Here is a 17968-nt window from a genome sequence, read left to right on the forward strand (position 1 = left end):
AAATCCAAAAATAGCTTTGTAATGATTGACAACGATTGGTTGGTATATTTAGATTATTTTAATGATATTTTTAGACTGCATGCGTATATATATATTAAAATGAAACTACGTTAAATTAGTTTAAATTCTGAAATAAATCTACTAACTGGATTGATATATTAAATAATATTGAGAGAACTTTGGAAAAAATATTCAGTAAGTTATTTTTCAGACATTCTTATGATATGCTTAATTATAATCTGCTTATACTCGTTGATTTTCACAGTCATAATTACATGTACAGTGCACGTGCATGTATGTAGAGAAATAATTGTTGATATTGATAAAATGATCTAAATCTAACATGAAAATAACTATTAATTTTATGTAGTAAAAACACTTTAAGAACATGGATTTCTCGCCTCTGTTGGAAAGGTTAGTGGACGGACTATACACATTGATCGATATATCTACATAATGATTTTGAATACATTATTAAATATATATTAATGTATTAAATGTACGCGTAGATCTATATAATTATGGGCTGCGCATTATTTTTGTCCGCCGCGTTTATTGTATTTGATTACTTGAAAGACCATGCATCAATGTGGCCATACCACGTGACTTTCCGGGTACGGAACACGCCGATTTTTCACCCGATTAAGGTATGTTTTTTATTCACAACTTATTTATTACTCAACCGATTTTGATCAGATAAGGCGCAGAGTACCCGTAATTATATCAGTTATCCACGGTATATCAAAATTCTGAAAACCCCTGAATGGTTTCTGAGAACATTCGAGTACAGTTTTCTTTTCATAGCCTGGGCCGAGGGGAACGGTACACACTCATTTGTCATAACAAGCAATTTCTAGCAAGTCATATGTTTTTTGACACTATTTTATAGAAAAATACATGTTAAATCTGATATATTTACTATGTCCAATGTATCGAGTGAATGCAGTGATGTTTTAGCATATTTTCATAAAGTTATGTTGAAATGGTACGGAACACACTGTTATTTCAAAAGATACGGTACACACACAATTTCTGTCTTTGTAATAATTCTAAAATAAAATATATTAAAATTTAATTTCAATTATAATGTGAGTGATTTATTTTCATAGTTATACATTTTATTAATTTAAACAAGAACCCAGGGACCTGTTTTGCAATGTATCATAATGCTTACTTTTAATGTTTATATGAATTTGTGCACTGTATTTCAAGAGATCACGCTTAACATTTACAACCTCCATGTAATTGTCCTATTTAAAATCACCTAGGGTAAATTGTGATAAACAAGTTAATCCATTTGGAGTAAAACTATTAACTATTTGCAAAGAAAATGATTTATGTATATTGAATGGTAGATTGGAAGAGGGTTTTTGTACTTATCATGCATTGTATAGAAATAGACCCGTATCTAGTATGGTCGATTATCTGATTACAGGCTGCGATAATTATAACACAATCAATGAACTGAAAATTTTAGAATTGAACGATTTTTCGGATCATTGTCCGATTAAGTTTTCCATTAATTGTTTTGTTGAAGGCACAGAAATTACTTCTCCTGTATGTGATAAAATTATATGGGATATTTCAAAGACCGACTATTTTCATAATGTTTTACAAAGCAAAACTATCCTGTTTGATGATATAAATGAGAATCTTTTATCTGGTGACTATGATATTAACCAATGTATAAACAATTTTTCTGAGCTTATTCATGATATCTCAGCTCAATGTTTCGGCAAAACTTTTAGAGCAAGTCCGAAGTCACGCAAACGTAAATCACCATGGTTTAATGAGGATTGTAGAAGAACTAAAGCTATTTTTTTAGCTTCGAAACGCTCATTTTTACTTAATATGTCTGATGCAAACAAATTAACCTTTTTGCAAAACAGAAGAATTTATATGAATTGTAAACGGAAAGCAAAATGAAAATTGTCACAATTGAAAAAAATGTCACAAATGAGTAAATCGTCCCCTAGAAAATTTTTGAAGTAAATATAAAAATTCAAATGCTCAAATTCGAACAACAATGATATAAACTTAAATGATTTTGAAAAATTATTATTCAACTATTTCAAATGAACCCCAATGTCAGTTTGACCCAGGAGCGTAAGATTGTGAGCGTGAAAATGTTCTTAGTGTAGAATTGCTAGATTGTCCTATAACATGTAATGAAATAAAAAAAACTATTTCATTGTTAAACCGCTATAAATGCGGCGATTTTGATAATACCGTTGCCGACTTTTTAAAAACGCAAAGAATTTCATTTCTCCATATTTATGTACAATCTTTAATCATATACATGATAATTGTGTATATCCTGAAGCCTGGATCAAGGGTGTGATTGTCCCTATATATAAAAAGGGGGATAGAGATAATCCCTCAAATTATCGTGGAATCACACTGGTAAATGTTATTGGTAAAATATTTTCTCTACTATTGAGAAATCGTATAAATAAATGGTGCGAGACCGAGAATATTTTTAATAATACGCAGTTTGGTTTTCGTGATGGTCGCTCTACAGCTGATGCTATATTTCTATTACATACTGTAATTCAAAAAGTTTTATCTAAAAAGTCAAAGTTATATTGCGTTTTTATTGATTATCAAAGAGCTTTCGATTCGGTAAATAGAGATGCCCTATGGGTTAAACTTATTCAAGCAGGTCTCAGCTGTAAAATGACAAATATGATTAAACTTATCTATAATAATGTACAATCATGTGTAAAAATATCAAATACTATGGAGTTATCTAACTTTTTTGATGTTACAATAGGATTAAAGCAAGGCGATCCATTATCTCCCCTGTTATTTACATTATTTATCAATGATATTGCTGAGAATTTGAACTTTGATACTATGACAGATAAGGATCTAGAACTTTTATCAATGTATTTAATTTTGTTTGCTGATGATATAGTTCTATTCACTACTGATCCAACAAGCTTGCAATCTCAAATAGACCAGATATATAACTATTCTGAAAAATGGGGTCTCAAAATTAATGTTAATAAAACAAAAGTTTGTGTTTTTGAAAAACGTAAACAAGTCAGGGGAAATGAGTTTTTTATAAATGGAGAGAAAATTGAATATGTTGATAACTTTACTTATTTAGGTGTCCGATTTACATATACTGGTAATATGTCTGGTGCAGTAAAAGCATTGAACGATCAAGCTCTGAGAGCCTACAACAATTTATTGTCTTTATTCGATAATATTAGTCTAGACATTAAAACAAAACTTAAACTTTTTGATTCCATGATAGCACCAATTTTATTATATGGGTCAGAGGTATGGGGTCTGTACAATTTTAAAGATGTTGACAAACTACACTTACGTTTCTGTAAATATATCTTAGGTGTTAAAAAACAAACTCCAACATCTGCCGTTTATGGTGAACTTGGCAGAATCCCATTATCAGTCATTTGTAAAGAAAGGTCTATAAAATTTTGGTTAAAGTTTATGAAAACTCCCGACTCCCCTATGTATATGTTATATAGAGACCTATGTAATAATGTAAACACAAATTGTTGGGCTTCTAAACTCCATTCAATTATTGATCATTTAGGTCTTACAAATATTCGCTTAAATTACGACTGTAATGCAAATTATTTAAGTTTATTTAAAAGTAGGATTCGGGACCAGTTTATTCAAGATTGGAATCATACAATTAATACTTCACCGAAATTACACTATTATTGTAAGTTTAAACAATTTTTTGAGTTTGAAGATTATTTAGTTTCAATTAGCAATGAGACTACAAGAAAATCTCTTACTCGCTTTAGACTTAGTTCACATAATTTGGAAATTGAACAAGGGAGATTTAATGGGATTGATAGACAGAATAGATTATGTAAATTATGTAATCAAAATGTTATTGAATCTGAGTATCATTTTTTGCTATGTTGTAATAAATATGATGATTTAAGAAGACAATACTTGGGAAATATCCCATGGCCAAATTTGCATAAATTCAAACAGCTTATGTCAACAAAAAATAAATTTAAACTTTTTAAAATAGCGAAATTTATAGATGAGTCAATGAAATGCCGAAACAATTATTTAGAATTTCTCACGGCTTCTTAACGAATTCTTAAATCATTGTCTCTTAAGTATAAAATTGATTGATTATTAACTTGTATTTTTCTGTACATTTGTTTGATTATATCAGTGTAAAATGTAAACATGTTTATAGTTATATTGCTGTTAAATGTCTTTGCCATATAATGTATGTGTGTAAATGGCCAAAGACAATGTTCATTGTCGATTTGCCAATAAACTTGAAACTTGAAACTTGTTAAACACTTCGATCTTCACAGAATCAGGTAGTTGCGCTCTATAGAAAGAAAATGTTGTTATAATGCTGTGTTTATTGTTGTTTATTGTTGTTTTTTATTTCTTTTAGTTTAAGTGAAGTAAGATATGTATTTTTGCTTCATCCTGAAAAAATAAAACAAGGTCATGACCTCAATCGCTGAAAAGTATCATTACTTGATAACAATTCATATATATTTATATTTTGTTAATAATAAGCAAGTCATTAGGTACAATTTTGCAATATCATGGTCATGTTCAATTAAATCAAATCACAGAAGGCGCTGAATTTGTTTGGGTCTCAGAATGTCAGAAAGGTGAAGGCTGTGAGATTGTAGACCAATTTGTTTTTGTATAGTGCCACCAATGTTGTTTCTAGTGTCATAACTGTAGTAAATTGACTATAAGGCTTATTGCAACACTGATATGTAATTCATTGTTTATTTGGCTTAAACAATTAAAAAAAAACAAAAAAAACATGGGTTGCCTTAACTTGGATTTGAACTCAGGACATCTCTCTTCCTAAACGAGCGTGTAACCCCTCGACCACGGGGAAGTTATAAGATAACAGCCTGAAGAAAACCATATCATTCTAAATTAGGGTTTGTAACCCTTATTAATTTCGTTTGACACTGATGTAAATAATCATGGAGCTTAATATTACATGTATATCTGTAAAGAATTACACAATATTTGAAATCTTTGACCAATCGGGAACTACTTTTTCTTCTCCCGAGAAGGCTTGAAAATTAATGCGCCCGTCATTTGACAATCTTAACACAGTGATCCCCCTTATTTTTTCAGCGTTAGAGTACATATAAAGGTAAGTAACCGCTTCCAGGGGTTCGGACTCCTTTCTTACTTTGCAAATAAGCATATCAGAGCCTGAAATTTCGCTACCATTATTTGTTTGGTCTGACGACCCAAACAAATAAAAATGTAGTCGCCATTGCTTAAATTTTTAGTATTCAAAGGCATGAAGCTTTAAAAATAACTTTTAATTCATGTAATTAGGTCATTTTTGGTTTGGTTTCACGGCTCATAAAATTGACATTATATCATGTGGCGACTTTCGAGTTTTACAAGTGCCCCTTTGGGTATAAATAAAGGAACGAACGAACGGACACCTGAGTAAAACGACCGACATTCTGTACGGTAGTAAGAAAACTTTCTCACATAAAAAATCGAAACATCGAAGTCACTTGTGGTCTCGTACCTACTTCATGTAGTATATAAAACAGAACGCTGCCTCCAAAATCCATAGCATTTGATTGACAAAATGGGTATTATTAAAATATCATTTTATTTTTAACACAAACACGCAAGCACACATATCCATGAACTCAAACTCAAAAAAAAAAACTTTAAACTTCCGTGATTTAAAAAAATCCACTTACATCAAAACCAGCGTTTTTTCTCCAAATTCGATTATTCAAACAACATTTTGCAAGGAACATATAATTCCAACTTACTCCTAACTTCTTGTTTGTTTATATATTCATACTACGTTTAGACAGTCATTTATATATTCGAACAAACAAATTAAATGAAATAATAATCGCACATAACAGATGTCCATGAATTTCACAATTCGCTTTATAATCCAAAAGAATATACCTAATTGTTTCAAATGAAAATCAAAACAAAACAAAATTTTGAATGTCTTCTGTATCCCTCCCTAAAATTTTAACATTTTATAGCCAAATATTAATTGCTCAACATATAAAATCGAATTTTGCGCAACGTACTCTCAAAATGTTCTTTCATTTTTTTAATAATCCTGTTTACATCAAACTGTAGGCATAATGATACTTTGCAAAACAGGTCCCAGAGTTCTCGTTTAAATTAATAAAATGTATAACTATGAAAAAAAAATCACTCACATTATAATTGAAATTAAATTTTAATATATTTTATTTAGAATTATTACAAAGACAGAAATTGTGTGTGTGCCGTATCTTTTGAAATAAAAGTGTGTTCCGTATCATTTCAACATCACTTTATGAAAATATACTAAAACATCACTGCATTCACTCGATACATTGGTCATAGTAAATATATCAGATTTAACATGTATTTTTCTATGAAATAGTGTCAAAAAACATATGACTTGCTAGAAATCGCCTGTTATGCCAAATGAGTGTGTACCGTTCCCTTCGGCCCAGGCTATGAAAAGAAACCTGTACTCGAATGTTCTCAAAAACCATTCAGGGGTTTTCAGAATTTTGATATACCGTAGATAACTGATATAATTACGGATACTCTGCGCCTTATCTCATCAAAATCGGTTGAGTAATAAATAAGTTATGAATAAAAAACATACCTGAATCGGGTGAAAAATCGGCGTGTTCCGTACCCGAAAAGTCACGTGGTATGGCCACATTGATGCATTATATTTATCATTGATGATGTAAATTCCAAGCAAAAATACTGTTTTGAACACAGCTGGACCGTTATGTTTTTTTTCTACATTATATATATATATATGTATATAATTATTTATTTCATATTTTTAATTTGACCTTTTTCTTTGAATGCAGCAGTTTAATGAGACATTTTTAATGTTTTATATAGACAATAACAGACATTTTTTATAAGTTATATTTTTTTATTTATAAAACTTTTAAAAAAAAAGGAATGTTTTTAAATATACAGACAACGAGAACAGGATTCTTGTGAACACATCCACATGCAACAACAAAATATCGTGCTGATCTGTACGAAGATAAGGCAATAAGTTTAGTTGTATAAATTGGAAAAAAGAAAAGAGTTTAGATACATTAACATGCCTATTTGTAAATGTACATGTTCTTCACCGGCATTTCTCCATAAAGATCAATTCATATGTTACATTTTTACGTTACATTAATTTTGTTCTAGTAATGGCTACCAATCTGAAGTTAACAGTGGTAGGTGATGGCGGCGTCGGCAAAAGCTGTATGCTGATTTCTTATACTACTAATGCATTCCCGAGCGAATATGTACCGACAGTTTTCGACAACTATTGTGCCAATGTTATAGTAGATGGAAAGGTTGTAAATGTTGGACTTTGGGATACTGCTGGTCAAGTGAGTATAAAAAGTTTATTTGGTCCCGCAATCATTATAAATAACGTTTTGGATAAGTTTTTTTACCAAAGAAATATACTTAAGATTTTTTTGTTACTTCTCCAAAACTGTATAACATATGTACGAACGTAAAAAGAAAAAAACAACAGATTATATACATTGATGCTGACAGGTAGAAATATTTGATTATCTGTTACAAAATTACAATACATCAGCTCAAATCTTTTTGCTTCAAGTCAAAAGCATATCATCAATATGAACCTAGCTAGTATTTTTAAATCATTTATTGCCCCTCGCCTTTTTACAAGAAAAAAGAGGACTCCGTCAAAGTTCCATTTAATTTATATGGGGGACGTTGGCAACTCCTTTATAAATTCTAGTTGCTGTTACAATTTTTATATGTAGCTTATAGTAAAAACAATATGAAAATTACAACTACATGTATGTATATTTTCATTCAGGAAGATTACGATCGTCTTCGACCATTATCTTACCCTCAGACGGACGTCTTCTTTATTTGTTATTCCATTGAAATGAGGTCTTCATTTGAGAATGTTCAGCATAAATGGGTTCACGAAGTGCGCCATTATTGCCCACATGTTCCATTGGTTCTCGTTGCTTGTAAGATGGGTAAGTATCACAACCACGTGACCAAAACTTCTAAAATTAGCATTTACCCTCATAAAATCGCTGTGAAGTGCTGGACTTGTCTAGCTAATATTTTGAATTAATTTATTTTTAATCGAAGAAATTTAAGAAAAAAAAATCTAAAGCCAGTTGAGTTGTATTGGACCTGACCTAACAGTTAACTGCATGTTTAGAGCTATAAGCAAACTAAATAAGAGTAATTATAACATGGCGAAAAAATTTAGCATTCTTAATTAAATATTCTGACTTTCTGGCTTTAATTTTTTGTGAATGTAACTTTTCAAACAACGATGACAACAACAACAATAACTGTAGCAGAATCCATGCTGTTCGCTTACAAACCCTATAACAAGTAGAGAAACTGATAGCGAACAACATGGATCCTGATCAGACTGCGCGGATGCGCAGGCTGGTCTCTATCCATGCTGGTCGCAAACCCATTATGTTGGTTTTGTCATGGCGCAGCTCAATTGTTTATAACTTAAAAATCTTTCAATGCAGATTTAAGAGGGACGAGTTCTCGTAAAGATATGGTCAGCTACGATGAAGGTCTTAAAGTAGCAAAGACTCTCGGAATGAGATTTTGCGAGACTAGTGCGTTAACTCAGCAAGGATTGAAGGATTGTTTTGACGATGCTGTAAGTATTTTATGACATTTTTGGCTAATATTTACCTAAAATGAAAGTTAAATAACTGTTATACTGACATTGCAAGTGGAACAGACAGACATACTGATATGTGTATAATCTACAAAAAATAAACAACTATTTTTATCTGTTGACTATTAGTGTACCACGTTTTCATAACAACCAATTCTTTTCTTTTCAACAGATAAGAACTGCTCTAAACTGTCAACCGTCTGCAAAGAAAAGGGGCGGCTTGTTTGGTAGTAGGAAAAAAGAAATTCCAAACCCCCCTGTCATGCCTCAGACTGGTAATTTTTGTTTTCTTATTATTCGTGTATTTTTTAAGACTAGAAACGAAACTCTGCTCCTCAAATATGCTTGTATATATGTTCTTTTGCAGCTGATACTGTTGTATTAGTTGTTATAATAAAAGGTCCCACCTATGAAATATAATAGAAAAATAATGCTTAATGTATTTTGAAATAAGATAATGAATTACATTAGTTGGTAAGCATATATATCTAAAGACATTAAGTATGATATCTTAAATGCAACAAGATGTATTAATCAATTAAAGTATTACTATCCACACCTGCCCTATTGTAATGATTTATATAAAAACGGTCGACAAGGTTTTAAAATAAGATGTATCAGTAACTGTAAATGTCTTTTTGCACAATTTTATTTAACATATACGTTATATAATTCAGGATTTGCACCAAAAATTGAAATAACTACATCTACCTTTGGTGATGAGTGGTACAGGATGCTTCAAGATCCGAAACACTGTGACGTCACGTTTGTTCTAGAGGAAAAGCATCGTCTGGACGCGCATACAACAGTTCTATGTGCGGCATCAAAAGTTTTCGCAAAAATTCTTGGAATTTCAAAACCTATGAAGGTAATCAGATTATGAATAATTTTTTATCAGGTACATGATAATTTGTAAACAAATACATGTATATGAAAATTATGAAAATGAAAAAAATCTCTAGAATCTTTTAGAAACCGGAGGTCTTCCTATCTCGTGATTATTTTTATTATTTTTTTACAGAATAACCAAATGAAAGAAATAAACGCCATTGACAATTACAGCATGGAGCAAATAAATTCTGGCGCAGTACAAGGAGTTGCCGCAATGTACCTTAATGAAGCAGACGACAAAAATCAATCTTCTGCAACCAGTCGTCATATAAATATAGAACTAAGTGCAGACATATTAGCCAAAACATTCGTTCGTGTCCTTGAATTTCTATACTCAGGTTTGTTTCCTTTCAATTGTTACATCTAAGGAAACGAATTCAATTAAATTTGATCCTGTCACTCATTTTTTATGGTATTGTGTCATAAATATAATGCTCAAATGAAGAATTATCAATATTGTAAGTTTCAAAAAGCATTATTTGTAAGGATATAACAGAATTAACATATATCATGTAAATAAAGGGATGTAATAAGAAATTTATTTTCGATAAAGTACAAGTCAATTTTTTTCAATAAGAAATGAATGCATATATTTTAATGATTACTTATAATGCGAATAAACATTTGCAGTATATATTTAACATATTCTTGGATATTTGGAAATTGTTGTAGAAGGATAATTATATATACATAAGATATACAAAATTTCACTTAAGCGTTATTACATTATTAATTACAAAATACAGGATCTTTTAAAGAATTATTTTTGCTGTTGTTGTTGTTTTTGTTTTGTTCCATTTTTCATAAAACAATTGCAGATCTCATGGCTAAGACGTTCTGAAATTTGCTTTAAAAATGCACGTGATTATATGATTTGTTACTTAATAAACTCTATCATTTTTAAGTTTAATAAATCTCATTTAAATTTTGAAAATCGGCATTTCTTCATTAATTTACTCTATCAATTTTAAGTTTAATAAATCTCATTTAAATTTTGAAAATCGGCATTTCTTGATTAATATGTTAATTTATGGTGTACTTTGTTTACAGGGGTTCCACGCTTTCCCGATATAGACGATGTTTCTGAACAGGAAATCCGGGAACTTGAGCGCGTGGCAGGAATATTCAAACTATCCCAATTGCAGACGATATGCACAAATATTTTAACGGAACAAGAATTTTTGAATCCCAGCATCGGTACATACTTGAATGATGAAACGGGAGCCAGACTTAAAGAGCTCTTCTTCAATCAACCGGATAGATCGGACGTTGTTTTCAATGTGGAAGGTTCGGAAATGCTTTGCCTATTTTTATCTTATAGTCATAGCGCTATGTATTATGACTGTCGTTACAGAATTAAAGATAAGGAAAATTAACATTAATTAATTTATTTATATTATAAATAATTTTCAGCTGTTTAAAACTTTTCAAACTAAACCAAGATAAGGGCCATCGGACGAAATAATATAATGGACCTTGTACGTGTTTAACATTTTAATCGTCGAATGTATATTTAACAAGATGTTCTAATAAAATAATTATTAATTATTTCTATTATTTACAGGAAAGTACATATACGCACATAAATGTATATTGAGCGCTCGGTGTGACGTCATGTCAGCCATGTTCAGCGGAAACTTTGTAGAAAGTAAAAATAACAGAACTGAGGTTAGTCAATCAAACTATTTCTTTGTTTTTGTTTAGTTTAATGCAAAAATGCCGTTTTTGAAACATTACCAGATTTAAATGCAAAATCTAGGATTTACTACATGTATATATCATATAGCATCTTGAATTACATCTAAGTAATTGGTCTTACATTCAAGCAATCGGTCATGCATTTTTTTAGAACATCTACAAGCAACGTTTCATTCCATGATTTTCTGATCAAAATTGTCGAACTTTCATATAGTTCTAGCTTCCAAAACTTTATAAGCCGCTATTTAACATTTTTGTTTTTCATCTGATGCGGCATTCACGTCATGTCATAGTATATAAACGGGTACGCTGAAGACCTTAAGCTAACTTTCATATACTATTAGATCTATTTTGCCAACTTATTTTCGAAATTTAATATTTTACTTTTTCTCTTTTACTTGCATAACGGAGACTTCAAACATAGTATGAATTATGCACACTGTGACAAGTAACTATTAGTTATTTCACATTGTAACTCCTCTGTAGAAATTAGAATAAAATTTGGTTATTTTATATTGTCATATAAATCTAGTGCAGAGATATTCAAACCGAAGCTAAAATATGAAATAGCTTGAGATCTATCAATGATTTGTGGAGTGTTCAATGATAATCAACGCTATACAATTACATTAACAAACTTACTATCAAAACGTTATACATCGTCGGATACCCACGATTGATAAACATGTCACATAACATGCAATCAATGTTAATGGTTCGGCCGTGGGTATCCGACGATGAACGTTATATTGCAAAGCACGTAATTACGTATACTTATTATATACATAAACTTTTTCCATTATAGATTCACATACCAAACGCGACTGAAGAGACGTTTCTAGCATTTTTAGAATATCTATACACTGACCACTCCCCTATAGATGAAAATGACGCTGTCGGAATACTCGTGCTGGCAGATGAGTACGGACAACATCGTCTGGTTAACCTTTGTGAATTGTACATTACTAAAGAAGTGGACAGAAGTGTTACGAAACAGATTGAAAAATCTGAAATTGACGTCATAGGCCTATTACTGACATCACAGGTAACTGTTATTTTTGAATTGTATTGTATACAATATACAACAGGGATATAACATATTGATATTTCAACAGGGTCCGCACTCTCAGTGCCTAGAAGGGCGGATGGACGCTCATTAAACCTAGGATCCAGATATTTCAACAAAAAATAATATATACAATTCAAAAATGTTATCTGATTGCATTTAAGAAGAACATCGAGATAACCTTCTTTTTGACAAACACAACGTGTGAAGAAGCATTAATTACATTACATTATAAATGCATGTACATAGATTTATCATGTGTTATAGTTTCCTGTAGTTATATTTATCTATGAGTATAAAAATATGCTGGTAGCATGTGTTAATACATTCCATATATAAGGTATTTTCAATATTATTTATTGCAGGCATACGATACCGATTTTGTAAATATAATTTTAATAGATATTCCTGTTTTTCCCCTTTTTAGGCATACAACGCAAAACAGTTGGCAGACTGGTGTTTATTTTTCATCTCCAGTAATTACATAGCATTCGAGCAACGTAAAGAATTTTCACAATTGAAAGGAGAAAACAAAAAGCAAGTTGTGGAAAACCGATGGCCGCCAGTGTCATATCTACAAGAAGTGGAAGAATATAACAAGAAATATGGCGACAAATCGGCAGATAAATGTGTGGTCATGTGACATTTTAAGTGCATATTGGTATCTTGTCATGTCACACACAGTCTTGTTCCAGTCACAAGATACAAAAAGCAGACGGATGTGCATTATTTCCGAATTCTATGAGGCAGGTCTCTGCGCATTTCGATCGCGCATTTCCGTTTTTGAAGACGCGCGTTCTTCGATAGTCCGTGACAGTTTGACAATGGCGATTTCTTCACTAGCATGTTGACGTTAGAACTTTATGTAATTACGTCATGTATATCTAAAGCTGCCGTCAATGTCCTACAAGCAATAATTATGTCTGACAATGCTGACACAACCTGGAAAATGAGAACACGTTTTATCAAGTACATATTCGACATAACATTGCAAATCTACAATACAATTACCCCATTTCCAACAGTAAAAGAAAATAATTTATTAATGATTATGAGAATTTTTGCATCACATATGTTACTTTAAGATTCTATGTATATTGTATTGTATATTGCTGTATCCATGTAACAATGCTATGACTGAAAGATTCTGTTTTTATTTGACAAAGTTTTTATTTGCTCGTTAACGTCACGTTCCGTTTAGGGTATAGTTAAACGGACGTTGCGTAATTTGTTATATATACACGTCATTTTTTCTGAAAAAGACAAAATGTTGAAAGCTAAAGAAAGGCGTTTGTTTTCATTGAACTGGTAATATATCTCCAATAGCGAGTCAGTCAAAAAGTTGAAATCCATTCCGTTGAAGCCCAAAAGCTACTGTAGTCAGAGATCCGAACAACACTAACAATTCTCTGGTACAAATACCTGCAAATACGCGGGCTTCAGAAACACTGTCTCTGCTTTAGCAAAGCCCTAAACATGCAAAATATCACAAAGAAACTGGTGCTTCGCCTTGTAGGTTTTTGCTATTGTTAAAAGTTTTACCATGTGCAATTCCACCATAAAACGGCAGCCAACTGTTCACTGTCAGATTGGCAGTTACAGTTTATATGATCAATTCCGAAGTACTCCGAAAGAACACACAGAAATGCGCGCCATTTTGCAGAAAAGTTTGCTTAACTAAATTTTACGAGAAACAATATGTTTTCTTATCCTGTGGTTATTTGATGCCTCCAACACCAGTAGTAAATCATTCTGTATTATAGGTTTTAAAACAAAATGTAAGACCTCTTTATGGAAGGCATTATGTGAACTTAAGTTTAGGATAACACAGACTGACAGTGACAGCCCGTTAATCAAAGTAATAAAAATTCCTTAGAAAAATTTATGCCAAGTGATTCAAAATTTTTGAGGTTTTATTAAATACAATTAATTTTTGACATTTTGGCCATCTGCCCTTGAAGAAGTTTATGAACTGTGACAAACAATTTTAACGGAGCCCCTTTTTTGCTTTTATGGATTTTAACCCCTTTTTGGGGTGTTAATTGATCTGCTACGTTACTTGATATTTGGGGGATTCTTGAAAAGTGGTAAAAGCGGCCTCCATGTTGGCCTTTGTGCAAAAATGATAGAAATTTAAAAGGGTTTTCTTTTATTAAAAGAACAAAAAAAATGTGGAATTGAAATTTGTTGTACCAGTTCCTTTATTTTACAATCAAAAAGTCTTTACTTAAAAAAATAAAAAAATACAAATTCCCCAAAATAGTTTTAAGAAAAAAAATTCAAACCCCAATCTGTGTAAAAAATTTCTGGGGAAAAGTTTAAACATTAAATTCAATTTCTTGGATATTTTTTCAAAATTTTTATAAGAGTTTGCCCCATTACTTTTACTTTTAGAACAATAATTGGGTTTTTAAAATTTTAAAAAAAATCCCAAAATATTTACAGAAGGGTAAACTCAAGGAAATTTTACAATATGAAAATATAACTTTTTCCCTAAATCCGATATTTTGTATCAATATCTCTCCCAACGTAAAAATGGTTTCCCCACAAAAACAAAAAACTGTAAAAAAAAACCCAAATGTTATAGGGAAAGTTTTTATCAAAAATAGAATGTGCAGCAACTCTGCTTCCCATTCCCTTCCTGGATAAAGGGAAGTTGTGACGTGAATAAAAGCCCCATACTTTTGTAAAAAGGTTTATATATAAAGGCAATAATTATACATGTATAATCAACGTTTACTGTAACGGATCGCCGTTTCTATGTTTAATCTTAATGCACAGTCATTCCTTAAATGTTTAAATTTTAAAGCACAAAGTGGTGTAATTTCCCCCTATGCAGCGCCAACGATATAAATTTTGAGCCAAAAGTAGGTCCTGTACGGCGGCCAATGGAACCCAAATGTACAGAAACCTGAGACATAAGAAAGGAGGTAGCCCCTTTAAAAAGGCTGTTGGGTGCAAGCAAATGGCTGTCTTACAGCTGTCATTGTACAGGGGCTCACGCCCCCTGTACCTCCCCCTCCCCGACTCTCCCCTTTTTTGTAGGGCCACTCCCTCGGCTTTGTCGGGAAAACCCCAGCAGTAATTCATGCAAGTTAGTGTGCCGCCTTAAACGTCCCCTCCGAGCTGTAAAAAAAAACTGCGAAGTTTGTCTTACGCGTAGCTGGTTCTTAAATTATTTCGATGCCCTTCTTTGGTCCCCCTTTGGGGGAAAAGAAAAGGGACACGATTATTTGTTTTTCGACTCTTTATAGCCATCCCTGTATCACCCAAATTTTAACTGCATTTATAACTCAATTTCTTTTCAGCCAATTTGCGAAAAGGGATCCTCGGTGGGTTTTTTGTTCCCTAGAAAACGAGATAACTCATTAAAACAAATCAATTTAGTTATTGTCCCCTAGTTACGTTTTTCCCCTTGGAAAACCCCATTGGGGAACCCAAATTTTATGGTGCCAAAGTTTCAAATTTTGGCTTTTTAAATTAACCAATTTTAAATCCAATTTAAAAACGCCCAAAAAGGTTAAAAAAGTAAAAAATTTTCCGTTTTTAAAAAAAATCCTTTTTTTGGGCCTTTTGGTTCGAAATTTTAAACAAAAGTTTTTAAAAACCTTACAAAAAAATGCGGCAATTGGGGCCTTTTTGACCAAAATTTTTTAAAATTTTACAATTGCAATTTTACCGGGCAAATGTGCTTCTATAAACCTTTAAAAAAAGGGTCGCCAACTGCTGGAAAAAGGCTGAATGTGCAAGCGCCGACTTTGTTGGTGGGGGATAGAGGGTATTTTTCAAAATTTGAAACCATGTGGGGTTTTATTGTTTTAAAAACCCCCTTTTTTAAAATACAAAATATAAAAGTAAAATGCGTTACATTCGCAACGATTTAATTTAATGGTAACATTTCAAATTTTACCCTATAAACTAATACCTGTATTTACAATTATTTCAAACAAGACACGGGTATTACACGAACAAATTTTGCTAAATTATGATTAACTATTACTTTTAAAAAGAGGTCTGAAAAAAAACATATTTTAATATCTTAAAACAAATATTAAAAAATATTCTGAAATAAAAAAGCGTATTTTCATTTACCATATTTTCACTGCAAAAATTAATTTGTCACAGCAGTGAAAAATTTTCCGGGCTATTTCTTTTAAATTCCCTAGCAAATACACAAAATTCGGAAAAGGCTTTCAATTGTAAAGTCCAAAAAAAAAAAAAAAAAAAAAAAAAAGAAAGAAAGAAGAGAAAAATGTTATGATTAAAAAAGGAATTTAAATTTTTCTTAAAAAAGGATTTATTTTTTTCTTGTGGAATGATAAACAATTACATAATTCTATCACTCGATGAAAATAAAACCTGATTATAGAAAAAAACTTAATTGTTTTTTCTTGTGTGGGGATGATATATAAAAATCTAAAGTTTTTTACCCGCGAATGCATCAGCCAGTGGGGGTTTTTAAAAATTGGAATTGGTTTGGGGGGGTTAAATTTCAGCAGAAATTAATCCGTCTTTATTAATAGGTTTTTTGACCGTCGTCGTCACGGAAACCATAAAAAGGACCAAGGTAGATGTTATTAACACTTTACCGGGGTCTCTTCTTATATTTGGTCAAGGGCCATGCTGACAAAACATTTTCCCAATAATTTCGTTGACTCTCCGAAATTATAATTTTCTCAATAATCTTTTTTATCGTTCCGGCTTCTAATGACTTAAGCAATATTTTGGGTCATTAAGTGCAATCCGAGCCTTTAGTTTGACTACACACGGCCACAAGGGGACGAACGCCACTTGTTGGTCTCAGGTCTCTACAACATCAACTGCCATTCGTCACAACCCTTTTTTACCTATTTCCCTACGGACATTGAGAGTGTACGTCACCACATGCCCCCGGGTATGTTAATTTTAGCCCGCTTTTGCGCACCATTAAATTCGCGGCAAGCACTGAACATAGGGGATGGTTTCTCAATCCCAAATTGATTATTGATCGTAAGCATCATCGGGGAACTCCAGTAAGGTACTCGTATGTTTGTTGTCATAAATGGTATGCCGAGAAAGCATTATTTTCTGTGTCAACCTGCCATTTGTTACGAGAAAAACCCTGCAAATAATTCTTGACTCATATCTTTGGAGTGGTCACCTGAACCCAAAAGCATTTCCTCCCGATCTTCAAATTTTTGTGCAGTAATTTTCCAAAAAGCGGGTAAAGCTGCGTCTTTTTCGCTTTAAGTTCTCCCCAGGGGAAACTTCAAGAATAGTATTCTGCAATTACCAAAGTTAAAAAAAGTAAAAAAATTCCCCAAAAAAAAAAACAAATTTACGTCTTAAAGGTTAAGTCAATAAATCGAAGAATTTAAAATCCCTAAGTAAACGGGAACCCTTTTCCCAAGTAAAAAGGGGACTGGGGTTATTCCTTGTAAGATGAAAAAACAAGACAATAAAAACAGTCCTTTTATTCTTCCATCAAAATTAGATTTCCATTTAAATTTTGCATCAGCTAGTGATCTGGGAAAATATCGGGTAAAAAGGAAAAGTTATGTAATTGCTAAAATTGGGCCAATATCATGGATATTGTATTGGGGATTAAGCTTAAATTAAATAAATATATACTTGCAGTTTTAACTTAA

General features: G+C 31.8%; 1 protein-coding gene across 1 annotated transcript; it reads left to right on the forward strand.

The window, feature by feature from the left end:
• Positions 1-75: 75 nt before the first annotated feature.
• Positions 76-13627, forward strand: LOC132722490 (rho-related protein racA-like). Its single transcript, XM_060707000.1, has 11 exons — positions 76-195; positions 7192-7379; positions 7841-8009; positions 8529-8665; positions 8859-8961; positions 9364-9554; positions 9708-9915; positions 10628-10864; positions 11142-11245; positions 12081-12320; positions 12769-13627. Exons 2-11 carry the CDS (start codon positions 7194-7196, stop codon positions 12982-12984), a joined length of 1791 nt encoding a protein of 596 aa, XP_060562983.1. The 5' UTR covers positions 76-195; positions 7192-7193; the 3' UTR covers positions 12985-13627.
• The last annotated feature ends 4341 nt before the right edge of the window (positions 13628-17968 follow it).

Source organism: Ruditapes philippinarum, unplaced genomic scaffold (genome assembly GCF_026571515.1).
Source record: "Ruditapes philippinarum isolate M1 unplaced genomic scaffold, ASM2657151v2 ctg1660_1_1_1_1, whole genome shotgun sequence".
Taxonomy (NCBI): Eukaryota; Metazoa; Mollusca; class Bivalvia; order Venerida; family Veneridae; genus Ruditapes; species Ruditapes philippinarum.

Coding starts and splice junctions, on each gene's coding strand:
- LOC132722490 (XM_060707000.1), top strand. CDS start 7,194: ATGGCTACCAATCTGAAGTTAACAGTGGTAGGTGATGGCGGCGTCGGC. Junction 8,010..8,528: donor TCTCGTTGCTTGTAAGATGG/GTAAGTATCACA, acceptor CTTTCAATGCAG/ATTTAAGAGGGACGAGTTCT. Junction 11,246..12,080: donor GTAAAAATAACAGAACTGAG/GTTAGTCAATCA, acceptor TTTCCATTATAG/ATTCACATACCAAACGCGAC.